Here is a 27,027-nt window from a genome sequence, read left to right as displayed (position 1 = left end):
ATACCTGAGATCTTGGTTCCTTCCTTGGTCTCAGCAGGCACCCCTATTCCATACTCATTCTCGCCGGTCACTCTGAAGTAGTATACTCCACCCTCCTGCAGGTCCGATGCTTTGTATGTCAGCCTGTGGCATGCATTGGTCAACTGAGTCCATCCCTTCTTGCTGGCCTCACGAATATCCACCAGATAGTTCTTCACTGGTCCGCCTCCTTCATTCTCAGGAGTGTCCCATGTCACAGTAGCAGAGTTTTTGGTCACATCCTTGATCTCAATACAAGATGAAGGTCCGGGAGAATCCAGAACTCTGACATTGAGGGTCAAGGTGGCAGTACCAGCCACATTAGACAAGGAGACGGTGTATTTTCCTGAATCATTACGAGTGGCTTTTTCCAGAGTGATGGAGGTGAACGTGTCAGTAGTGTCAATGACAGCACGGACTCTTAAGTCAACATCAGGCTTTGTCCAAGTAACACTGGGGATGGGTTTGCCTCTGAAGGGCACAGTCATAGTGAATGAACTACCATCCTTTACAATCAAAGTTTTCCTCATCTCATTACTAATGTCAAAGATTGGCTCTTCTTCTCTTTCCTTGGCCAACTGTTTGTCTGACTCTGAGCTGGGGTCACTCAATCCAATTTTGTTGATGGATTTGACAACAAACACATACTCTGCACCAGGTGTCAGTCCCACAACAGTAAACTCAGTATTCTTGGTGTTCTGGACCCCAACTGTCCATTCATCATCTATAGTATTTCTGTATTCTACTCTGTAACCAGTCACAGGTGCCCCACCATCAAACAATGGTTTATTCCAGGACAGGGTGACTGTGGTCTTTGTCGAATCAATGATTTTAGGCTTAGCAGGTGGTGAAGGCAAGAATTGTGGGTCTTCGGCTTTGGTGAGAGGGCAGGAAATGCTGGGAGGGCTGAGGCCGGCAGAATTCTCTGCAAAAACTCTGTATTCATATTCACAGCCCTCACGAAGGTGTGAGGCTTTGACTCTAAGGTCATAAACTGGTTTCTTGTTAACACGGCACCATCGAAGTCCAGTCTTTTCTCTCTTTTCAATTACATAGCCAGCGATGCTGATGCCACCATCAAAGACTGGTCTTTCCCAACAGATGGTCATTGCCTCACTAGTAACTGAGGTGACCTGGACATTAGTCGGGGCTGCAGGGACTGTGAATGGATCCATGGCCTTTGTTGGTTCACTTTCCAGGGGTTCACCATCCCCATATTTGTTGACTCCTCTAACTCTGAATATATACTCATTTCCTTTGAGCAGCTTGGTCACTTTACAAGTGGTGGCCTTCATGTCACCATGGACAAGGGTCCATGCGAGGCGGCTAGTCTCACGTTTTTCCACAATGTAATGTAAAATATCAGCGCCACCATTTTCCTGAGGGGGACCCCAGTTCAGGGTACATTTTTCTGCTGTTAAGCCAGACACAGCCAAGGGTCCTGAAGCAGGTCCAGGTCTATCCAAAACCTTGCAATTGATAGCCACAGACCTTGTTCCTGCCACGTTGTGCAGAGTCAGGACATATTGGCCAGAGTCCCTCCTGATGGCATCTCTTACCAGCAGGGAAGTTGTGAAGTTGGTGGTGGTGATTTCACATCTAGCCTTTGCCTCAATCTCTTTTCCCTCTTTAGACCACGTGACCACAGGGAGTGGGCGCCCTGTTGTTTCAGCATCAATTCTAATGATTTCTCCAGCTTTAATGACAACCAGCTGTCTGAACCTTTCTTCCAAGATAATTGTGGGTGGATCGACATCATCTTTGACTGTGACAGGTCCAGTACTCTCTGAAGGTGCGCTTAACAACTCAGCAGAATTCTTAGCAATTACATGGAAGTCATATTGGACATCTTCTGTGAGTCCTGTGACATCAAAATAGGTATCGTGCAGGTTGGTGAAGTTGCATTTTAGCCACCGACCATTTGGAAGCTCTTTACGCTCGACAATGTAGCTAGTAATCTTGGCTCCACCATCATTCTCTGGCCTCTCCCAGAAGAGGGAGACTGAAGTCCTTGTGATGTTAGTGACTTTAAGATTACGTGGAGCTTCGCATGGATCCCTGGCTGCCACTGGGTCACTGGCTTTCGTGCTTGGGCCAATGCCGGCAATGTTTTCTGCATAAACTCTGAACTGATACAGCAAACCTTCTTCAATGCTTGTCATTTTAAACTGTCTGTCGGTCAGAAGACCTCTGTTTACCTTGGTCCAGAGGATGCTGCTTTGGTCTTTGCATTCAATGTGATAACCAATAACAGGGCTTCCACCATCACTGGCAGGTCTGTCCCAAACAACTAGCATGGACGTTTTGGTGGCATGGGAAACACAGAGGTTGATGGGATGGCCAGGTGGTTCAAATGGATACTGAGCAACAATAGGGGAAGAGTCAACAGCAGGACTTTTGCCGTATCGGTTTTCGGCCGCAATGCGGAACTGGTACTCAGTTCCCTGATTAAGACGAGATACTTTAATTGATGTTCTAGCAACTGTGGCTGACACAATCTGCCAAGTGGTTGTGGTTGTGTCTCTCTTTTCCACCACATAATTATTAATCTGGCATCCACCATCATAGGTTGGAGCTTCCCAAGACAGAGAGATGAATTCAGCGCTAACCTCATCCACTTTGATGTTACTCGGTGGACCTGGCTTGTCCAGGATTATAACTGAAATTTCAGCTGTCTTGGTACCCACTGCATTACTAAGAGTGATTTCATACTTTCCTACGTCCTCTCTAGTTGCATCCTTAATGAGAATTTTAGATGAGGTCTTGGAAGTGAGAACATTAACTCGCGTCGTCTGCTTCAGCGCGTGCCCATCCTTCTTCCAAACCACCTCAGGCTGCGGCCTGCCTTTGAAGGGAACATCAATCTTCAGGTCATCTCCTGCTTTAACACTGTATGTGTTGAACACTAAGTTGATGATGGGTTCCACTGTGATATCTTTCACAGTCACAGGAGTAGCTAGAGGTTTAGGATCACTTTTGCCCTTGTCATTGACTGCAATGACCCTGAAAGAATATTCCTCTCCTGTTGTGAGACCGTCAATAGTTGCCTCCAGTGCTTTGACTTCGCTGCACAAACTCCATTTTTCTTCTCCGATGGGCTGCATCTCAACAATGTAGCCTGTAATCTTGCTGCCACCATCATGATCTGGCTTCTCCCATGATAGAGTGACGGTGTGACGAGTCACATCTACCAGCAGAATTTTACCAGGAGGCAAAGGAGCTTCAGAAATTTTGACTTGCTCTGTAGAGGCAGGCAGACCTACACCAAGTTCATTCACAGCCAGCACACGGAAATAATATCGGCCTCCTTCCTGTAGGTCAGAGATGATGTAGGAGTTCCTCACACAATTTGTGCATACGCTGGTAAAAGCCATTCGCTTCTGCTCTCGCTTTTCTACAACATAGTGAGATATCTTAGCGCCGCCATCTATAAGAGGAGGCTCCCAGGAGAGAGCGACTGAATTTCTTTTCACATCTTTGACTTCAAGGTTAGTAGGGGCGCTAGGTGAGTCCAGAACGCGGACATTTATGAAGGCTGATTTTGAACCACTCAGGTTCTCAAGGGTAAGTACATACTTGCCGGTATCAAATCGGTCCACATTTTCAATCACTAACATTGTATAGGAGCTTGTCACATCAATCTGGGCCCGCTCATTCAGACTGCCATCTACCTTTGACCATCTGACCTCCGGTTCTGGCTTCCCTCGGATTGTGACAAACAAACGCAAACTAGCAGTGGCACGAACGTTAACCATCTTTCTGAGATCTGAATCCAGTTCAATTTCAGGAGCTTCCAGCTTTTCAGCAACAATAACGGACCCAGGCAGGTCCACATGTTCACCCATTCCCTCAGAGTTAAAAGCACAAATACGGAAATTGTACTCCGCGTTCTCCTTCAATTTTTTCACAGTGTACTTAGTAGCCTGCACACCAGTAGATGGTGTAGAAATCACCCATTCATCAAGTGACGCCTCCTTAAATTCAACAATGTAACCAGTGACTGGTGCTCCACCATCATATATCGGTCTGGACCAGGTCAAGGAAGCAGTGGTACTGGAATGGTCACTGACTTTGGGGTTATTTGGAGGTCCTGGGGGGTAAATGGCATCACATGCCTTGATGTACTGAGTGGGTGCACTGGGTGTCCCCACACCAGCAGCATTTTCAGCAGACACTCTAAATTCATAAGAGTGGCCCTCTGTGAGACCAGTGCATCTGAACCTCAGGTCAGTCAGCCTCTTCTTGTTGCATTTACTCCATCGGATGCCATCCTTATCACGTTTTTCAAGGACATATCCCTCAATTTCGGCTCCCCCATTACTCTCTGGCCTTTCCCAAGTGAGCACCATAGAGTCTCTGGTGATGGCACTAGCTTCTGGAGTGGATGGCGGACTTGGAGTAGTGAATGGATTGCGAGCGATAACAGGCTCAGACTCTAGTGGCTCACCCACACCATATTTATTAACAGCTGTCACTCTAAAGATATACTCATTTCCAGGTAGCAGTTTTGTCACTTTATAACTGATGGCTTGAATCTTGGGCTCCACCATAGTCCATGACAAACGACTAGTCTCACGCTTCTCAATCACGTAGTGAGAAATACTTGCTCCACCATCCTGTGAGGGATGGTTCCAGTGCAGATAACACTTTTCAGCTGTGACTCCTTTAACTTCCAGGGGGCCATCTGGAGGGCCAGGCCTATCCAAAACTTTAACATTAACCGGGATCATCTTTACTCCGCCAACGTTCACAAGTTTAAGAACATAGTGGCCCCCGTCCACCCGGATGCAGTCTTTTACTGTCAATATGGTACGAGTAAGTGTGGTCTTGATCTCCATTCTTTGGGTGGTTTTGTCAATCTCCCTTCCCTCCTTCAGCCATACCACCTCAGGAAGAGGCTTGCCAGTGTAGTCTGCATCAATGACAAAAGTCTCACCTGCATGAACAACTATGAGATCCTTAAATTTAGAATCCATTGTTGCTTCTGGAGCCTCAATTTCATCTTTAGCAGTTATTTCTCCTGTGCTTTGAGAGGGACTGCTGGAAATGCCAGCTGCATTCTTAGCAAAAACTCTGAATTCATAAATGCAGTCCTCAGTCAGGCCACTGAGGGTGTACTGTGTGTCAATAATGTTGGTAAAACTGGCCTTCATCCAGCGGTTATCAGGGTGCTTTCGCCTTTCAATCACATAACCAGTTATCACGCTGCCTCCATCATACTGGGGCCGTGTCCACTGTAGTGTCACATGGTTCCGGGTTATTTCAATGGCCTCGGGAGTACCTGGTGGGTCACAGGGATCCCTAGCTACAATGCTATCAGAGACCTTACTAGCTGCACTCAGTCCTGCTATATTTTCAGCACACACCCTGAATTCATACTCAATGCCCTCTTCCAGTTCTGTTGTCTTGAAACGTGCATCAGGAATGATAAGCTTATTGAGTTTAGTCCATAGGAGGTTGTTCTTCTCTTTTCTATCCAGATGATAGCCCAGAATGGGACTGCCACCATTATTTGTAGGAGGCTTCCACTCAACGACCATACTGTCTTTGGTTGCAGCAGTAATAGTTGGCGCTGCTGGGGCATCAGGCACACTGAATGGATACTGAGCAATGACAGGGGCTGAAATAATAGCAGAACTCTTTCCGTATCTATTCTCAGCAGACACTCTGAACTGGTACTCAACTCCTGTCTTCAGATTGCTGACCTTGATGGTTGTCCTGGCAATGGTTGCAGACACAATATGCCAAGCTGTTGTAGTGGTATCTCTCTTTTCTACAATGTAGTTGTTAATCTGACAGCCTCCAGTATACCCTGGTGGTTCCCAGGATAGAGTTACATAATTCGAGCTCACTTCATCAATCTTCACAGGACCAGTGGGTGGGCCTGGCTTGTCGAGAATTATAACAGTAATCTCCTCAGTCGCTGTTCCGACATTACTGGTTGCTGTAACAGTATATTTGCCAGAATCCTCTCTATTTGCATCCTTGATACAGAGCTTTGTAGATGTGGGTGTACCAAACACATTTAACCTGGTTGTCTCCTTAAGAGCCAGTCCTTCTTTCTTCCATTCCACTTTTGGAACTGGACGCCCAGTCACTGGAATGTCAATCTTCAAATCTTCACCATGCTGCAAACTATAAGTATTAAATCTTATTTTGAAGCCGGGCGCCATTGTCAAATCCTTTGCTGTGACCGGTGCGGCAAGAGCTCTTGGGTCACTTTTACCCTTGTCATTGAAGGCAGATACTCTGAAAAAATATTCGTGTCCTGCACTGAGGCCTGTGACAGTGCCCTCACAGGTTTTGACTGTTGCTGCCACCACCCATTCTTCCGAGTCCAAAGGTTGCATCTCAATGTAGTAGCCAATAATCCTGCTTCCTCCATCATGGACTGGTTTCTCCCAGGAGAGTGAAGCAGTAGTTTTAGTAACATCAGTTAATGTGACTTTACCTACGGGCAGAGGAGGCTCAGAGGCCTTAACGGAGTCTTCTGTCTCAGCTGGCTCTCCTACACCAAACTCATTTTCAGCTAGGACTCTGAAATAGTAAATTGTTCCTTCTATGAGGCCAGTAATTCGGTAACTTGTCTTTGTGCACTTGTTTTCCACATTAGAGTAAACATTCCTAGTGGCCTCACGTTTTTCAACTAGGTAATTCTTTATTCTGGCTCCACCATCAATAAGAGGGGGCTCCCAGGTCAGGGTGACACTTTCCCGTTTAATGTCTTTTACTGAGAGATTTACAGGGGCTCCTGGAGTGTCCAGAACTTTGACAGACACAAATACTGATTTAGTGCCGGCACTATTTTCTAAATTAAGGATGTATTTTCCAGCATCATATCTGTCACAAATGTCGATAGAGAGCTGTGTGTAATCTTCTCCAAACTCTTTTTGAGCTTTGACGGGAAGTTCACTATCCTCCTTGGCCCAGCTAATTTCAGGTGTCGGACGACCTTTAAATGGAATGCAAATCCTCAGTGGGGCTCCTGCACGAACAACAATTCCCTTTCGGAGTTCTGAATCTAGAATCATTTCTGGTGCATTCATTTTATCAATAGGTGTGACTGTGCCCTGGACTTCGGCAGGCTCCCCAATGCCTAGTTTATTGATGGCACAGATGCGCACTTTATATTCCTGATGCTCAATTAACTTAGTGATGGTAAATTTGGTTGCAGCTACGCCAGAGGGGGGTGTGCAAATGGTCCATTCCTCCTCATCAGCCTTTGTGAGTTCAACAGCATAACCTTGAATCTCACAACCACCATCATAAATTGGCTTCTGCCAGGCCAGACTTATGGAGTCTTTAGTAGTGTCAGTGACATGAGCATTGGAGGGACTACCTGGCTCAAAAGTGGGGTCACAAGCTTTAAGGTAAGGAGTAGCTGCGCTTGGTTGACCTATGCCAGCTGCATTCTCAGCAGAAACCCTGAATTCATATTCATGGTCTTCAGTCAATCCTGTCACTCTGAAACGCAAGTCCGTCACTCTGCGCTTGTTACACTTGGTCCACCTCACTCCTGCACGGTCTCTCTTTTCAACAATATACCCAACAATTTCACTACCTCCATTCGTCTCTGGGCGATTCCAGCAGACAGTCATGGAGTCCCTGGTAATGTTGCTGATCTCAATCTCTTGAGGTGAGCCAGGACAGACAAATGGATTTCTCATGACAACTGGTGCAGATTCTAGGGGCTCACCGTCACCATATTTGTTGACTCCCATCACTCTAAAAATGTATTCATTGCCCTTCAAAAGTTTGGTGACTTTGAACATAGTGGCTCTGCAGTCACTGGAGACCACAGTCCATGCCAGACGGCTTGTCTCTCTCTTCTGGATAACATAGTGAGAAATACTGCTGCCTCCATCATGCATGGGTGGAAGCCAAGACAGTGAACACTTCTCTTCTGTGACATTGCTGACAGTAAGAGGTCCGTCTGAAGGACCTGGTCTGTCCAGGACTTTCACACTGAAAGGGATAGTCTTACTTCCTGCCACGTTAGTCAGTACCAGTGTATACTGCCCACCATCCACTCTGATGGCTTCCTTCACAACAAGAAGAGCCTTAAAATCTGTATTTTTTATCTCAGCTCTGGCTGAGTTTTCCACATCAACATCCCCCTTAAACCACTGAGCTGTGGGAATTGGCTTTCCTTCCACACTGGCCTCCAGACTGAATGTCTCTCCTGCATTAATCACAAGGGTTTGGTTGTACATTGCGTCCGTCTCACATTTGGGTGGGTCAACTTCATCTATAGCTGTGATAGATCCCGTGCTCTCGGAAGGCTTACTGATAGCACCAGCTGCATTTCTTGCAATGACTCTAAAGTCATATTTACTATTTTCTGTCAAGCCAGTGACTGTAAATTCACGCTCTATGATGTTTGCGAAGCTCGCCCTCATCCACTTTCCTTCAGGAAGATCCCGTTTCTCCACTACATAGCCAGTAACTAAACATCCACCATCATACACTGGCGGTGTCCATCTTAGCTTCACTGAGTGCCTTGTCACTATCACTGCTTCTGGACAGCCAGGAGGATCACATGGATCACGGGCCACATAGACCTCTGAGACTTTGCTGCACTTTCCAATACCAACGATGTTCTCTGCATAGACTCTGTATTCATACTCAATGCCCTCCTCCAAAGGAGTGGATTTGAACCTGCAGTCTTGGATTAGAGTTTTGTTAATCTTGGTCCAAAGAATACTGTTTTTCTCTTTCCTTTCAAGATGATAGCCTAAGATAGCGCTGCCTCCATCAGATGGAGGTTTGTGCCATTCAACCACCATGTAGTCCTTAGTGTATGAAGATACAAATGGTGTACCTGGTGGCCCAGGCTCTTGGAATGGATACTGGGCCAAAACAGGCTCAGAATCAATTGCATAACTCTTTCCGTATCTATTTTCAGCGTAGATTCGGAATTGATATTCAGCGCCTGTCTTCAGATTAACCACTTTGAGTGTGGTTCTTGCCACAGTGGCAGACACAACTACCCAGTTGGTTGTGGTTGTATCTCTTTTCTCCACAACATAGTTGGATATTGCGCAACCACCTGTATAAGTAGGAGGTTCCCATGTAAGTGTGATGCTCTCAGCGCTAACATCCTCAAACTTGACAGGGCCTGTCGGTGGTCCAGGCTTATCCAAGGTGATAACCTCAATTGTGGCTTCCTTAGATGCCATGTCATTGGCGACACTGATACTGTACATTCCTCCATCTTCTTTGGTGGCATCCTTTATAGTAAGTGTAGTGTGACGTGCAGAATCTGTGACATTAACTCTGGTGGTCTGTTTGAGGGCAGCTCCATCCTTGGTCCAAGAGATGGTTGGCTTAGGATGACCTGCGATTGGCACCTCTATCTTGAGGTCATAACCCACTTGGACACTGTAGCTGCTCGCTTTAGGTCTAACAGCAGGCTCAATCACAAGGTCCTGAGCAACAATTGAGTTTGCCAGTTGCCTGGGATCGCTCCTGCCCTTGCTGTTAACAGCAATAACTCTGAACTGATACTCTTCCCCCGTAAGAAGGTTAGTCACCAATGCCTCAGTTGCCTTCCCACTAGCACACAAAGACCATGATTCACTGTCTTGAGGTGCAAGTTCAACTTCATAGTGACTTATTCTACTGCCACCATCATGTTCAGGCTTTTCCCAAGTCAAGGTTACAGTGCTATGTGTAACATCGACAACACTGACTTTACCAGGGGGCTGGGGCTTTTCAGAAATTTTTATTGGCTCTGTGGTTTTAGCTGGTAAACCTATACCATATTCATTCTCAGCAAGAACTCGGAAAAAGAATATTCCACCCTCTGGGAGAGGTTCCACCTTCCATGACATCTTATTGCAGACAGTGATGGGAGAATAAACCTTCCTGGTGCTCTCCCGCTTCTCGACTATATAATGCTTAATCTTTGATCCACCATCCAGTAATGGAGGTTCCCATGTAAGTGTGACAGAATCTTTGGTAATCTCTTTAACCAGGAAGTTATTTGGAGGGCTTGGTGAGTCTAAAACTCTGACGCTGATGAAGACTGACTTCACTCCACTAGCATTCTCTGCAGTCAGTGTGTATTTGCCACTATCAAATCTGTCCACATTCTCAATCATAAGAGAAGCATAGTTGTCTGTATTGTCAATTTGAGCAGTTTCCCTGATCTCACCATCAGCTTTTCCCCATTTAATCTCAGGGGCTGGACGACCTCTTACAGGCACAAATAGCCTGAGAGTGCTTGCAGCTCTAATATTGATCATCTTTCGCATGTCTGCATCCAGGTCAAGATCTGGCGCCTCAAGCTTTTCTTCCAAAATGATTTTTCCTGCAACATCAGCATGCTCACCAACACCAACTTTGTTGATGGCACACACTCTGAACTGATACTCATGCTTCTCTAGAAGTTTTGTCACCGTAAACCGTGTGTCTGCAATTCCAGTAGAAGGAGTGCACATGATCCATTCATCTGATGCACTATTGCATGCCTCAACAATGTAGGACTGAATCTCACAGCCACCATCATAGATGGGTTTACCCCAGGTTAAGGAAACAGTGGACCTTGACGTGTCCACTACCTTTGGATTGTTTGGTGGGCCTGGTTTAAAAATGGGATCTAAAGCTTTGTAGTATGCTGTTGGAGGACTGGGTTGTCCCACACCGGCTGCATTCTCAGCAGAAACTCTAAATTCATAACTGTGGTTTTCGAGGAGCCCAGTAACTCTGAAGCGTAGTTCGCTCACGGTGCGCTTGTTGCATCTTGTCCATCTAACACCATCCTTGTCACGTTTCTCAACAATATAACTTTGAATGGCATTACCACCATCATTACTTGGTCTTTCCCAAGTCACCACCATAGAGTCTTTTGTAATAGTGGAGATATTTACTTCTGTTGGTGGGTTGGGAGTGACAAATGGATTTCGGGCAATCATGGGCTCAGATTCCAGAGGCTCACCTACTCCATATTTGTTTACAGGAATCACTCTAAAGATGTACTCATTACCAACAAGAAGTTTGGTAATCTTCAAGTTCAGGGTCTGAACTTTTTGTTCAACGACAGTCCAAACGAGTCTGCTAGTCTCTCTCCTTTCAACAATGTAATGGGATACATCACTACCGCCATCTTGTAAAGGTGGTTTCCAGGAAATAGAACACTTCTCATTCGTGACACCATATATTGAAATGGGTCCCTCAGGTGGACCTGGCCTGTCCAGAACTTTGACATTTATGTTAACAGATTTCTCTCCTCCAACATTCTTTACCAGCAAAGTATACTGACCCCCATCTACACGAATGGCTTCTTTAACAACAAGACAGGCCAAAAAGTCGGTGTTCTTGACTTCGAGACGTGCTGCTTCACTCATGATTTGGCCCTCCTTCAGCCAATGTACAGCAGGTACAGGTTTGCCACTGATAGCTGCCTCAAGCCTAAATGTCTCACCAGCATTTACCATCACAACCTGGGCATACTTAGAATCCAAGTCTATTTTTGGTGGGTCCACCTCATCCTTTGCAGTGATAGCTCCAGTAGAGTCAGAGGGTTGACTGCTGACACCTGCTGCATTTCTGGCAATGACACGGAACTCATAAATCTGATCTTCAGTGAGGCCTGTTACAACGAAGTAAGTGTCAATAATGTTTGTGAAACTAGCCTTCATCCAGCGGCCGGTCCCTTCTTTTTTCTCCACTACATACCCAGTGATTTTTATGCCACCATCATATTCAGGTTTTGACCATTGCAAAGTTACCTGGTTTCTGGTTACAATGACAGCCTCTGGCTTTCCTGGTTTCTCACATGGGTCTCTGGCTACATGCAGTTCACTCACATTGCTGGCTTTGCTTATGCCGACAATGTTTTCAGCATAAACTCTGAACTCATATTCGATGCCTTCTTCGAGGCTAACTACTTTGAATCTAGGCTCTGCAATAAGTTGCTTGTTCTGCCTTACCCATAAAATGCTGTTTTTCTCTTTGAGCTCCAGGTGATATCCCAGGATTTTACTTCCACCATCACTGCTAGGTTTGTCCCATACGACCAGCATGCTCTCTTTTGTTGCTGACTGAACAACAACCGAATGTGGTGAACCGGGCACCTCAAATGGATACTGAGCCACAACGGTTTCAGAGTGAAGCACTGAAGACTTTCCATATCGATTTTCTGCAGCAATCCTGAACTGATACTCACATCCGGTCTTCAGACGTACAGCCTTGACAGTTGTCCTAGCCACGGTCGCTGATACTATCTGCCAGTTGGTGGTCGATGTATCTCTCTTTTCAACAATGTAATTATTGATGGTGCAACCACCATCATACTCTGGTGGATTCCAAGACAAAATCACACTGTCAGCAGTGACTTCATCAAATTTGATGGGGCCAGTGGGAGGGCCTGGTCTATCTAGGACGACCACACTGATGTCTGTAGTTGTCTCTCCAGCTGTATTAGTCAGTTTGATGGAATATGTACCCACATCATCTCTGCAAGCGTCCTTAATGACAAGGAGAAGGTTTTTGTCTGTGTTGTCAGTATTAACTCTTGTTGTCTCCTTCAGGGCAACACCATCTTTGAGCCAAATTGCTGTAGCTCTGGGACAGGCAACATAAGGGACATCTATCTTCAGATCATCCCCAGCTAGCACACTAAATGTGCTGAAAGCCAATTTGAACATTGGTGGGATAACTAGATCTTTGGCTACCACCGGTACACTGAGAGGGCGTGGATCACTAACTCCCTTTTCATTTGTGGCTGAGATACGGAACATGTATTCCTCTCCCTGTGTTAAACCAGTTACAACAGCCTCATTGGTCTTTACTGCCATGACTTGGGTCCACTTTTCACTGCTTTGACCCTGCATCTCAACAATATACCCAGTGATTCTGCTGCCACCATCATGATCAGGCTTTTCCCAGGCTAGTGTAACACTGGTCCCGGTCACTTCACGGAGAGTTACTTTTCCTGGAGGCAAAGGTTTTTCTGACACTTTAACAGGCTCAAATGTCTCCACTGGAAGGCCAATGCCATATTCATTCTCAGCCAGGATTCTGAAGAAGTACATCTTTCCTTCTTCCAACTCTGCAACTTTCCAGCTGGATTTATGGCAGCTGGCACAGACCGTCGAATAGGCCTTTCTTGTTGACTCACGCTTTTCTACTATGTAATTGCGTACTCTGGAGCCACCATCAATTAATGGTGCGTCCCAAATAAGAGATACAGAACCTTTAGTAACCTCTTTGATGACAAGATTCTGAGGTGCTCCAGGGGTGTCTAGCACTCTAACATTAACAAAGGCTGTCTTACTTCCTGAAGCATTCTCCACAGTAACCATGTATTTACCTCCATCGAATCTGTCAACATTTTCAACTTGAAGAGTAGTGAATGATGATGTGATCTCAATGTTAGCTTTATCCAGGGACTCTCCATGTTCTCTAGACCATTTTACCTCAGGAGCTGGTCTCCCTTTAATAGGCACAAAGAGTCTGAGAGTGCTACAAGCTCTGATGCAAACTACTTTACGAAGATCCGCCCCAAGGTCAATTTCAGGCGGAAGCAACCTGTCTTCGGCTTTAGGGGTGCCAGGAACAGCAGCAGGTTCTCCTACACCTTCACAGTTGGTGGCACAGATGTTAATTTTGTACTCTTGGTTTTCTTTCAGGCCAGTGATAGTGAATGAGGTGGCTGTCCATCCCTTCTTCGGAGTGTGAATTGTCCATTCATCCTCTTCAGGCAGGCAGGTCTCCACAATGTAGCCAGTGATTTCAGAACCACCATCATAGACAGGTTTATTCCAAGCAAGCGTCACAGAGGACTTTGTAGTGTCAAGAACTCTGGGGTTTCCTGGAGGTCCAGGCTGAAAGATTGTGTCCATGGCTTTGTAGAATGGACTTGAGGGACTTGGCTGGCTTAGTCCAGCATTGTTCTCGGCAAATATTCTGAATTCATACTCATGACCTGGTGTGAGGCCAGAGGCCTTGAATCGAAGGTCTGTTACAGTCCTCTTGTTGCACTTCACCCATCGCAGTCCAGTCTTATCCCTTCTCTCAATAATGTAAGTGTTGATTCTGCTGCCTCCATCATGTTCTGGGCGCTCCCAGCAGACAACCATTGATTCTTTAGTAATGGTGGTCACTTCAGGCTGCGATGGCGGATCACTAGGAACATAGGGATTAGCACAGATGACGGGCTGAGACTCCACAGGTTCACCAATGCCATACTTGTTAACTGCCATCACTCTGAAGATGTACTCATTGCCCTTCAAAAGCTTAGTGACTTTCAACCTGTTTGCTTGAAGGTCTGTGGCCACATTTGTCCAGGCCAACCTACTGGTTTCACGCTTCTGAATGATAAAATATTCAATCTTTGCGCCACCATCATGTGTTGGATGCAGCCAGTTCAAAACACATTTCTCCGCAGCTATGTCAGTAACACTTAAGGAATCCGGTGGTCCAGGTCTGTCGAGAACCTTTACATTAAATGTGAACTTAGCAAATCCACCAGGGTTGCTGGCAGTCAGCGTGAAAGCACCACCATCTCTTCTTAAAGAGTCTTTGTTTATCAGAGTTGTGTGGAAATCAGATGTCTTTATCTCCAACTTGCCTGTATCTTCAAGCTCCTTCCCTTCCTTGGTCCATACAAGTGATGGGAGCGGCCGGCCTGTCACATTTGCCTCTAATTTAAACACCTCTCCTGCCATGACAACAACATTACTACTGTAAAGTGTGTCAACATCAATCCGTGGCTCTTCAATATCATCTCTGCATGTAATTGCTTCTGATGGCAGAGAGGGTGCGCTTACACCGCCAGCTGAATTACGAGCAAACACGCGGAATTCATATACAACATCTTCAGTCAGACCACTGACTGTGTAAACTGTCTCCAGAATGTTGTTAAAGTTAGCTTTGAGCCACCGCCCGTTTGGCAACTCTCTTCTTTCCACGGTGTATCCAGTGATCGAAAATCCTCCATCTGCCTCTGGTTTTGTCCATGAAACAGTCACCTCATGTCTGGTAATATTCAGTGCAACAGGTCTGCCAGGTTGGCCCACTGGGTCCAAAGCATACATAGGCTCTGAGGGTTTGCTAGGTTTGCTGAGACCAGCCATGTTTTCAGCAATAACACGGTGCTCATATGCGATTCCATCAACCAGACCTGTTGATTTGAAGATATTTCCGACAACAAGGGCTTTGCTTATCCTCTGCCATAGAATGCTATTTTTCTCTTTTCTTTCTATGTGGTAGCCCAGTATGGCATTGCCTCCATCAGAGGATGGTTCATTCCAGCTCAGAGTCATAACATCCTTATTGAAAGACGTGACTGAAGGGGTTCCTGGCTGCCCTGGCACATCAAATGGATATGCAGCCACCACTTGATCAGACACAATTGACGGTCCAATGCCATATCGGTTCTGGGCCTTGACACGGAACTGATATCCGGTTCCGGTGATTAGCCGGGTTGCCTTGAATGTGGTGCGGATCACTGTGGCTGCCAACTCCACCCAGGAAGTACCTGTGGTTTCCCGCATTTCAACAATATAATTGTTGATAGGAACACCTCCATCATTTTCTGGGGCTTCCCATGACATAAGGATATAATCACATGAGACCTCATCCAGCTTGATGGGACCTGTGGGAGGACCTGGAATATCATGGACTACCACTGTGATTGTTTCGGTCACTGTGCCCAGCATGTTCTTTCCTGTCATCGAATACTGGCCTCCATCAGTTCTTTTGATCTCACCAATGTTGAGGATGGTTGACATTGATGTGGTTTCAGTGTTGATTCGCTGTGTCTCTTTTAGCACAGCGTCTCCTTTCTTCCAAGAAACTCCAGGTCTTGGTTTTCCAAGGACGGGAATCTCCACTTTAACACGGTCCCCGGCCTTAGCGATGACCGTCCTCTGGTAGATGCCACGTAGGTCAAAGGATGGAACTGATGTTTGCTCTTTGATAATTGTAGGTCTACTCTCACGGGGGTCGCTTCTACCTGAAGCGTTGACAGCCATTATGCGGAAGGTATATTCTTCTCCCTCGAACAAATTTGATACAGTGTAGTCCAGAGCTTTGATGGCAGCAGCATGGATCCACTGGTCAGTGTCCTTCTTCTGATACTCAATGACATATCCTGTGATCAAGCTACCACCGTCATGCAGAGGCTTGGTCCATGCTAAACTGGCGCTGTCAGCTGTAACATCAGTGACATACAAGTTGTCAGGGGCAGAGGGGGCCTGAGACACCCTGATTGGTTCAGGAGTTTCAGCAGGTTCGCCTATACCCAGGTCATTCTCAGCAGAGATACGGAAGTAATAGTAAGCTCCCTCCTCTAGATCAGGTACTTTAAAAGAGCACTTCTGCCATGTGGTGCTCAGGACCGTGTACGCCTTCTTTGTGGCCTTTCTCTTTTCAATAATGTAGTTGCGAATCTTAGAGCCACCATCAATGATCGGGATCTCCCACTGAAGAGTTATGCTTGTCTTGATGATCTCTCTGGGTTTGAGATTAACTGGTGGCCCTGGTGTGTCAAGAACCTTTACATTCACAAAGCCTGTCTTCTTCCCGGCAACATTTTCCAGACAGAGATTGTACTTTCCAGCATCATATCGGGTGCAGTCGGGAATGACAAGAAGAGTGTAAGACTCTGTTGTGTCAATATGTGCACGTGTTTTCAAATTGATATCATCTTTGCTCCACGTGACTTCAGGAACAGGGCGGCCTCTGATGAGAACAAACAAACGAATTGACGTACGGGCTCTGACTACCAGAGTTTTCCGGAGTTCAGCATCCAGCTCAAAGTCAGGCACAGACTCCTGGTCCACTAATTCAGTGACTTCTTCAACCTCTGCAGGCTCACCAACTCCCTCTGAGTTCACAGCTCTGACTCTGAAATGGTATCTGCCTCCCTTTTGAAGTTTACCAATAACATATTCGGTAGCCTTCAGATGGTACTCTGTCTCAGTCTCCCAGTCATCATGCCCCTCCTTTTTATACTCCACTATGTATCCCTCCACTTCCAGACCACCATCATAGTAGGGTCTGCCCCAATTGAAGGTTGCAGATGTTTTAGTGGTGTCTGAAATCCTAGGGTTTGAGGGAGGCCCTGGTGGATCTGATACAAAATAAAGGAACAAGAAAAAATTGAAAAAAAACTGTGTATTATATGATTATGTGACACCTCTTTACTGTTAAATTACTTACACACTATGTCCTTGGTCATCACTGGATGTGAAGGCTCACTGGGATCTCCAAATCCAGCCTTGTTCTCAGCAGTGACTCTGAACTCGTACTCGACCCCCTCGCTAAGGCCTTGCACCTTGAAGCGCAGGTCTGGGACTGTTCTCTTAGAGGCCCTGACCCACCTCAATCCTCTCTTCTCTTTCCTTTCAACACAGTAGCCTCTGATGTCACATCCCCCGTCCTGTGCTGGTCTCTTCCATGAAATGGTGACAGCGTTCCTGCTGACGTTATCTATCTCTGGGATTGAGGGTGGGCCCGGTGGGCCTTAAGGGGAAAAAAACATTTTCAGCGTTAATAATTTCAACCATATGATGAACAATTTCATATGATATTAACTTGACCTGCGAATGAAATGGAATAACGATTGGAAGTCCTAAACTGACAAAACAATAATAAACTAGCAGGAAGACTAACAAAACAGGGAATGATTAGCAACATATAAGATCGATTAAACTTACAGAAACTGTCGACCATTTTGACTGGACCAGACTGGCTTGAGTCTCCAGTGCCATACTGGTTTACAGCACATACTCTGAAGATGTACTCATTGCCTTTGATCAGTTTGCTCGCTGCATATCTGCAGTCCATCACATTTTCAGCTAACTTGGTCCACTGTAGGCGGCTGGTCTCTCGCTTCTCAAGGATATAAGATTTGATTGAGCTACCGCCATCCTCATCTGGTGGAAGCCAGCTCAAGGTACACTTTTCAGCAGAAATATGACTGGCCTCAATCGGGCCTGGAGGTCCTGGGACATCCAGGACCTTTACTTTTACATGTTCGTCTTTGATGCCGAACGGGTTGCTGGCAGTAATTGTGTACTCTCCGGTATTTTTCCGGCTTGCATATTTAATAGCCAGAGAGGAGGAAGTTGGGGTGCTGGTAATATTGACAATGTCAGAGTTCTTCAATTCACGGCCTCCCTTCGACCAGATAGCAGTCGGTGGAGGTTTTCCTGCAATCTTGGAAGCAGAGATCACGATCGTGTCTCCCGCTCTGACTGATATACCGTCCTTCATGTCTGGTTCAATGGTGATGCTTGGAGGTTCTGATGAAGTAAAGAAAGCAAGTTATGCAACACGTTACACTGCCAGATGCAACATTAAAAACAAATATGTTTTTTGATATGAACCCTGATTAAAATAGCTTACCATACTCATCCTTGCAAGTTAGCAGGTCGGTCTTCTCTGAGGGAACACTGACTGCACCAGCTGCATTTTTGGCCCTGATTTGGAACTGATACTGAGCTCCCTCTGTCAAGTCGGTCACAGTGAAGGCACATCTTTGAATGTTGACATGGTTAGCTTTCATCCAGGCCTTAGTACCAGCTTCAAGTTTCTCTATCATGTAGCCAATGAGCTTGTAACCGCCATCATATTTGGGTGGAGTCCAAATCAGAGTGACTGAGTTCCTGGTGACATTAATGACGTCAGGCTTACCAGGGGGATCTAACAAGAGACAAGAAAACGACTGTGAGAAGAACGTAACAAAGGAAATTCTGCCTTTAAGAGTATTAAGACATCTTAATTAAATGCACATAACTCACCAATTGGATCAAGAGCAACCACCGCCTCAGTGGCTTTGCTGGCCTTCCCAAGACCGGCAACATTCATGGCCATAACTCTAAACTCATATTCCAGTCCTTCTATCAGACCTGTGACTCTGCACTCCTTTACTCTTAGAGGAGATTTACTGGCTCGCTTCCACAAGAGACTGTTCCTCTCCTTAAACTCCACATAATAACCTGCAAAGTGCACAAAATGACTTTTTGCTATGTTCTATACATGTTAGATTAGCTTTACATTGCCAGGATCACTGTCAGTTACCTGTAATTGGGGAGCCACCTGTGTCTTTGGGATCAGCCCAGGTCAAGATGGCTAACTCGTGGCGTATACTGACTATATCTGGAGGAGCTGGTGCCTGTGGGACATCTGGAAGTGGAAGTGGAAGAGGAAGAGATTCTGGGGTTAGAAATGACTGAATATTTAAGAGCACATTCTGTGAAAACAGCTACTTTAATGTACTAGTAGAACGGAAAAAATAGTTGACTTAAATGTAAATAGGTTGTACTGGTATAGCGCTTTTCTACCTTCAAGGTACTCAAAGCGCTTTGACACTATTTCCACATTCACACACACATTCATGCACTGATGGCGGGAGCTGCCATGCAAGGCCCTAACCACAACCCATCAGGAGCAAGGGTGAAGTGTCTTGCTCAAGGACACAACAGACGTGACTAGGTTGGTAGAAGCTGGGGATCGAACCAGGAACCCTCAGGTTGCTGGCACGACCACTCTCCCAACTGCGCCACACCGTCCCCTTCATATGCTTAATTGTATTTCCTTGTATCCATCAAACCAGTTATTTTCAAACTGTGGTACGTGTACCACTAGTGGTACGCGGGCTCCATCCAGTGGTACGCCAATTTTTATTTTCCTTTATTCAAACTGTGTGTAATGTTACGGTGGCCAAAACATATGAAACATACTGTTAAATAAAGCCTCTGCCTTGTTTTTTATGAATAATTAGGCCTACTATGCTACAGTATTTTAATGTTGGTCATTATGGTGGTACTTGGAGAGTCAAATGTTTTCTGAGGTGGTACTTAGTAAAAAAAAGTTCGACAACCACTGCATTAAACCATTTCTAATTGTATTTTCAATTCCAATAGTATGTGAAAATATTGTCTAAACATCACAGAATGCCAGAATTTCAGACGGCGATTTTAAATAATCCGCTCTAAATGTCTTTTGCAATTTCCGTAGATTCGGAGTTGAACAACGTCACGGTGGGAACGCTTCTGCAATCTGACCATATCACCAGATCAGTCATACCGGAAATATGCAAAAATTAGAAAGATATGTGCTGTTTATCATTCACAATCCCTCTGTAACACATTAACACATATGCTTTAAAACTATTTTTATTTTAAGTTGTAAATAAATAAAATGTCTCAATAGGGGCGTTCTGTTCCACCCACACAGCTCTCTAAATAACCATTCAAAACCCGCCAACTCTATTTACATATCGTGACCTGAATAATAACTAAATATTACCGATATTGTTATTAAAAGGGCTAACGCAGACAAACTATTATTTTAGCGACACATTGATAACAGAGAGCTAATTACTAGCTTATGCTGCTGTACTGTGAGCCAACCTGTGTAATGCTGCTGCATTGCATCTTGGCTCATCAAAGTTATTCTAGATTATAAATCATGCCTCTCATCTGGATAATAGGATTTAGCCATTAATCTAGAAGTTGTTCATTTGTGACATTGAATTTACATCCGGAGTCAAAGACACGGCAACCTAAGACCGTGTGGGCAGGCAGCAACTTTTCCTTTTAACCTTTTGTGTGGATTGTGATTCATTCTTCATCTAAGGGGGAAGATACAAACCTCCTATCAGTCGTCATCGCAGTGAGAGTGGACATTGTTCAGTAAGTGATTGTTTTATTATGTTTGTTGTTTGTATTTATTGTTTAGCACTTAGCAATAGTGCTACATGATGCTTAGTGTTTTACTAAAGCTGGATCTGTTTAGCACAGAGCTTCTAAAACATATCGCTCACTCTCCTTATACTCAGGCTAAAAACTATAAGATTCTGGATCATAATTTTTTCCAAAGTAATTTTTGTTGCTTTTACAAAGTGAATGATTAGCATTGTTGCTGTTGGGGAAAGGATCTATGGTTCCCACCTCAACGCTACGGACCAGGTGACAGGTTTGCTCATTATCTCTCAAAAAGACTTGGGAATCTCCATGAAATTATTACTATTTTGTTAATATCTATTTAGTTGCAAACTTGGTAGGTATTTTGGTGTTGTAAGTCAGATATACAGTATATGACAATAGCTTCAATATAGAGGCAACTTGTTTTTTCATTCTACTAGTACTTTAAAACAAATTTTACGAATGAATTGATTAAAGCACAAAAGTTGACTTAGCTTCAACTCAGATTCTGAATACTCACTGAAAGGATGCTGTGCGATGACTGGATCTGACCTCAGATACTCGCCAATACCGTATTTGTTCTCAGCAGACACCCTGAATATATATTCTGTTCCATCGTGTAGACGAATCACTCTCATGGTGGTTTTCTGGATTGCTGAAGCCACTGTGGCCCACTTGTTGTCTGTTGTCCGCCTTTTTTCTACAATGTAGTTGGACACCTCTGCACCCCCATCATCTTTGGGTGGCTCCCATTCCAGGGTGATCCCATCGGCTGTGATCTCATCAAACTTTATGGGTCCAGTGCAGATGCCAGGTTTGCCAACAACTTTGAGTTTAAACTTGCAATCTTTGGAGCCTGTGCTGTTCTTGACGTTGATGGTGTAAGTGTCAGCATCTACTCTCTGGCAGTCTCTGATCAAGAGGGTGGTGATGCCTTGAGACGCCTCAACACACATGCGCCCAGTGTCTCCAAGGACCACTTCACCCTTCTTCCACGTGGCAGTGGGATATGGCACACCGATAATGGGGATGTTAATGCGGATAGTAGTGCCTTCCTTCACCACTTGGCAGCCGTCAGGTATACTGCTAAGGTTGAAGTCAGGCAGCACTGGAAACAAGTGGTGTTGGCAAATGAGGAATTGATGCAAATCAAAACGCAAATAGAATAGTGTTCCATATAGGGCAAGGCATAGCTATTAGTTCTTACCAAACTGGTCCTTGGCAACAGCACTGAGTTCAGTGGGCGGCCCTTCTCCAGATTCATTGAGTGCCCTGACTTTGAAAAAGTACTCATTGCCCTCAGTGAGCTCACTGACCGTCAGTGAAGTATTCTTTCCCTTCATGATTTGCTTCCACTGCACGCCTTCACTCTGGTCCACGATGTATGCACTGACATGACTTCCGCCATCACTGATAGGCTTTTTCCAGGCCAGAATGATAGAATCATTGGTGGTCTTCTTGGCCTTCAAGTCCACCACTAGACCAGGTTGCTCTGGAGGGGCAAGGATTGCATCAGAACTGAGAAAGTGGTGGCTTGGGTGACCTTTGTGTCAAAAAAGCATCAGTGGATTATGCTATGAATACCTGAAGCTCGCACACTGCCTGTGGTCTCGCAGCCTTCACCGATACCATAAGCGTTTTCGGCCAGCACTCTGAAGCAGTACGCTTGCCCTGCCTCCAGGTTGGTGATCCTATAGGAGATTTTGTGACACTCTACTGACACACAGGTCCATGCCTTCCTCTCTGCCAGACGCTTCTCAACAATGTAACTCTTGACGGGGCTACCGCCATCAATCAGTGGTGGATCCCAGGTGATGCAAGCATGGTTTCTAGAGGTCTCCTTCACTGTCAGGTTCATAGGTGGCCCAGGAGAATCTAAAGCGAGGGTGAGATAGTTGTATCAGAAGCAGTATAGCTCACAAGCATGTTTTATTTTGCCCTAAGATGCAATTTGTTTACGTATCTTGATTTTTTGACTGAGGCCAGAAACATGAGCAAGTCACAGGGAGAGACAAACATTTCTGATGTGATATCTTACCTAGAACCTTGACCACAATGGTGTAGCTTTTTGAACCACTGCTGTTTTCCAGCGTCAGCACATATTTGCCAGCATCATATCTGTTTATGTCTTCAATCAAGAGCAGGGTATCCCACTCCGATGTCTTGATCAGCAGACCCTCTCGGTCCTTCAGGTTAGCGTCCACCTTGCTCCATGTCACTTTTGGTGCTGGGCGACCTCTAAGAGGAACGTAGAGCCTCAGGGTGACGCCAGCACGGAGAACCAACACTTTCCTCAGGTCGGCATCTAGTTCCGCTTCTGGAGCAACTGAAGACAGGTTTATTAATTTATTTAGATTTGATTACTCTGTTTAGTCAGCCTGTTAGATTCATGCAGTTTAATTTTGGCTGATGACAATGCATACAGCAAGTGGAAAAAGCATACAGTTCTATGCAAAGCACAAATAATTTCTTTTTAGAAACAGGTATAACTGACCATGCAAGCTAGCTGTATTCATTCTGAGGATCATGGTTATTGTAGTTAAACCAAAATAGATCATGGGTCAAGATTATTGGTATTAGGCAAGAAGCACGAACATTAAAAAAAAGGAACATACTGAGGATGTCCTTGGCCATGTGGTTTCCAGGGACTTCGCTAGGCTCGCTGTAACCAATCTTGTTGACAGCAGTGATTCTGAACTGGTACTCTATGTCATGCATCAGGCTCGTCACCAAAAACTTGGTGGTCTGGAGCTTCTTGGGGACATTGCACTTGGTCCAATTCTCTGCAGTTGCCAGTTTGCACTCCACCAGGTAGCCAATGATCTCGCAACCACCATCGTAGGCTGGCTTAGTCCAGCTCAGGCTGATGGAGTTCTTTGTAGAATCTACCACCTTAGGGAAGGCAGGTGGGCCTGGAGGATCTGGAGAAGAGTAGCATTGATTGGAATGACACCACATGGTACTTACACTTAATTTGAATGATAATTTAAAAATCTTTAATTCTTAAAAATATACTCACAGACGGGGTCTACGGCCAGAGCAGCTTTGGATGCGTCGCTTGGTTTGCCCAGCCCAGCTTTGTTAATGGCAATGACTCTGAACTCATACTCAGAGCCTTCAGTTAGCTGAGTTGCTTTAATGGTCCTGTCAATCACGGGCTTACGGTTGACCTTGGCCCAGGTCAACTCTGTTGCCTCACGCTTCTCTACCATATAGCCGAGGACGGTTGCTCTACCGTCGTTAGCTGGCGCCTTCCAGCTCACAGTCATGGAGTCCTTGGTGATATTGGTAATGACAGGCGGCTCGCACGGGCCAGGAACATCTGAGGTAAAATAACGATCTCTCATCAGAAACAACAACCTTGTGTCTAACTATTTGACTAGGCAAATATTGATTAGCGTTCACCACTGTATATTTGGAAGGATTGATAATGATAATAACAATGCATGATAACCAGCGAAACCTCTGGACAACTCTTTGATCAATCAAATCCTAATAATGTCATACCACAACCAGTGGTGGGACTCAATTACCAAATTGTTTTAAAAAAAATCTGACAGGATCTCAATAGTTGACAACTGAAGATGTCAGTGATAGGTCAGGTATGGGGAGAAATGCCTTTGATGATAACGATAATACAAATCTTATAATCTAACAGGCTCACTCAACACCTTCATCCTCCTTGACCTCAGTTCTGCTTTCAAAGCTACTACCATTCTATACTTATCAAACTTTTTAAATACAGTCTTGGCTTAACTAGCATATCCCACTCCTGTTTCAGCACACTGACTTCACTTCTACTGCTTTGCTGCAAACAGTTTTATCTTTCAAAAATGTAACAATAAGTCTGAAACCATGCTCATCCATCCTATTACCCAAAACCATGGGCCCTTTTCCATCGCAGGAACTTTTACAGGAAGTTTTCAATTTACCATGGTAAATAAAAAACATAGCAAAGAGTCTGAAAGTCTGAAATCATGCTCATCCTTCCTACTACTCTGAACCATGGGCCCTTTTCCATCGCAGGAACTTTTACAGGAACTTGCCAATTTACCCTGTTAAATGAAATACCCGCCTGCATTTCCACCTACCAGGGCAAATACATTTCCACAAGAACCTTTTAGTTTCTATTGGCTAGATGGCACTTTGAAAAATTCTCGAGGAACTTTTAAGGGGCAGGCTGTGCTGTCGAACCCTGATTGGTTGAAACCTTTGTGGTGTTCAAAAAACGTTGTATTCGAATTTCAGCTGCCATTACTGTATGCACGGATAACTTATTTATTTCTTATTTCTTGTGTATTTCTATTACAATGTACTTGACTATAGCGAGAAAGAAAGGAACTTTCGAGTTGTAGGGACTTCTCTGGGGCACATCTCTGTGCTAAAGAACGTTAATTTAGTGGAACTATATTGTAGTGTTTTTACTGAGCCATAGTGTTTAAACTACTATACAGTTTAATGTTGTTTCATTCATTTCTAGAAACTTCCTTTTAAAACGTAAAGGTACAAAAAGTGGGCAGACTCTTTTCACCACATTTACTCAGTATTCAGCTGGATGTGAGGCTGCTCACTTGGAGTCTGTGACCTCATTGAGGATATTTGTGAAATAGATGAGACAGTAAACAAGTTGAAAGACGGTAAATGACATTAAATATTCACTATTTAGTTTGTTACATGCTCTAACGGTAGTAAGCGACATGCCATTTGTGTTATTAGTCTCAACCCAAGTTACTTAATGCTAATGCTAACAGGCTAATTCTAAATCTGATGTGTTTGTGTTGTCGCCGTAAGATAAACACTGACATTTATATATTATTATTTGCAGCTGAGATGGATCATTAGGACTCGCCTGACCCATTCATTATTCATCATTACCTTTCTGAATGTTACTCTGTTGACGAAAGCCCAAATTATGTAAACATCGGTACATTTTGTTTTTAAACCATATCGTTTTGTATATTTGTATTTTATTTACTTCCACTTTAGTAGAAGAAATATGACCTATTATTGACTGTTTAATAACATGGTATGAATGTCAAACATATACTGTACAACACGTCCACTCGTCATCAGCCTGATTTGTATAAACTACCCTGAACTGTAAAATGCTGTGGAAACACAAACCGCATAGGTCTACATGAACCTATAGTTACAGGAACTCAAATTTCCTGAACTTTTGGTGCAAAAGTCCTTCATGTTGCTCTACACTTTCTGCTCAACATTGATGCTTCTACAAGTACGCCTTCAAAATTTTGGACTACACGATTTAGTTTGTCCGTCACATCAACCAAATTACACACAAAAGGAAATCGCCCCTTCCGCATCACAATTTATCTTTCTCTGCCGCAGAAATCTTTATCCACTCTTGATTAATTCACCGCTAAAGCCTTCTCTACGGTAAAATATTAAAACTCCTCAATAAATGAAAATCCAATATGTCCAAAACGTATCTCACACACCCACACCAGAGACCACAGTACTCCATACCACCTACAATGCCATCAAAAACCTAGCCCTACATCTGTCTAATAATAACATGATGAATATTATTATTATCATAACAGGTTTTATTGTGTACATTTTGGTTACAAGCTAACATTAAGTGTAATTATGTCTGCACGCACCATATGGATTTTTGACAATGACAGGGTCAGTCATGACAGCGTCTCCCACGCCGTACTGGTTTTCAGCACTGACTCTGAACTGGTACTCGTGTCCCTCAATAAGTTTCTCGACTGAGCAGTCGGTGATGTGTCCGCTAATGTTGGAGGTGACCTGCGCCCAATTGGCCCTGCTGGTTTCACGCTTCTCGATGATGTAGTTTGTGATTTCGGACCCGCCGTCTGCCAGTGGGGGTTCCCACCGCAACTTGACACGGTCTGCAAACACTTTGCTGGTTTTCACTGAAGCAGGAGGACCTGGTTTGTCTACATTAAACAAATGGGAAGGTAATTTTAAGACAAAATAAACTGTTGTTTGTCTCACAGTGATGAAATGTTAGCTTAGTTGTATACTGAGAAGTCACACAGACCAAACTTACCAAGCACTTTAACTTTAATGGTAGCATACTTGCTACCATTGATGTTCTCAGCAACAATAGAGTAGTCGCCAGATTCCTTCCTGGTCACGGAATAGAGCTCCAGGAAGTGGACGTGTTTCTTCTGGGTCATCTTCATTCCCTCTGCCAGTACAAGAGGCACTCCGTCTATCTTCCAGCTCACCTTTGGCAACGGCTTCCCAAAGACCTCAGCATCCAGGAAGACGTTCGCGCCGGCTTTAACCACAATCAGGTTCTTCATGTTGACCCCCAGTTCCACACGAGGAGGAACTGCACGGATAATCATGATAA

General features: G+C 44.7%; 1 protein-coding gene across 1 annotated transcript in view; it reads right to left on the bottom strand.

Annotated features, from left to right (window-relative positions):
- Positions 1-27,027, bottom strand: part of LOC133659223 (titin-like) — a 214,793-nt gene that overhangs the window by 28,834 nt on the left and 158,932 nt on the right. The window contains 14 exon segments of the mRNA XM_062061959.1: positions 5-17,098; positions 17,188-17,490; positions 17,685-18,272; positions 18,376-18,672; positions 18,771-18,968; positions 19,051-19,155; positions 21,199-21,786; positions 21,886-22,170; positions 22,263-22,553; positions 22,717-23,004; positions 23,294-23,599; positions 23,698-24,000; positions 26,303-26,605; positions 26,719-27,006. Coding sequence (XP_061917943.1) covers positions 5-17,098; positions 17,188-17,490; positions 17,685-18,272; positions 18,376-18,672; positions 18,771-18,968; positions 19,051-19,155; positions 21,199-21,786; positions 21,886-22,170; positions 22,263-22,553; positions 22,717-23,004; positions 23,294-23,599; positions 23,698-24,000; positions 26,303-26,605; positions 26,719-27,006 — 21,237 coding nt within the window.

The sequence above is a fragment of the Entelurus aequoreus genome, linkage group LG10 (assembly GCF_033978785.1).
Source record: "Entelurus aequoreus isolate RoL-2023_Sb linkage group LG10, RoL_Eaeq_v1.1, whole genome shotgun sequence".
In the NCBI taxonomy this organism is placed as follows: Eukaryota; Metazoa; Chordata; class Actinopteri; order Syngnathiformes; family Syngnathidae; genus Entelurus; species Entelurus aequoreus.
Note: the sequence above shows the minus strand (reverse complement) of the source record. Positions and strands in the feature narration are given on the sequence as shown.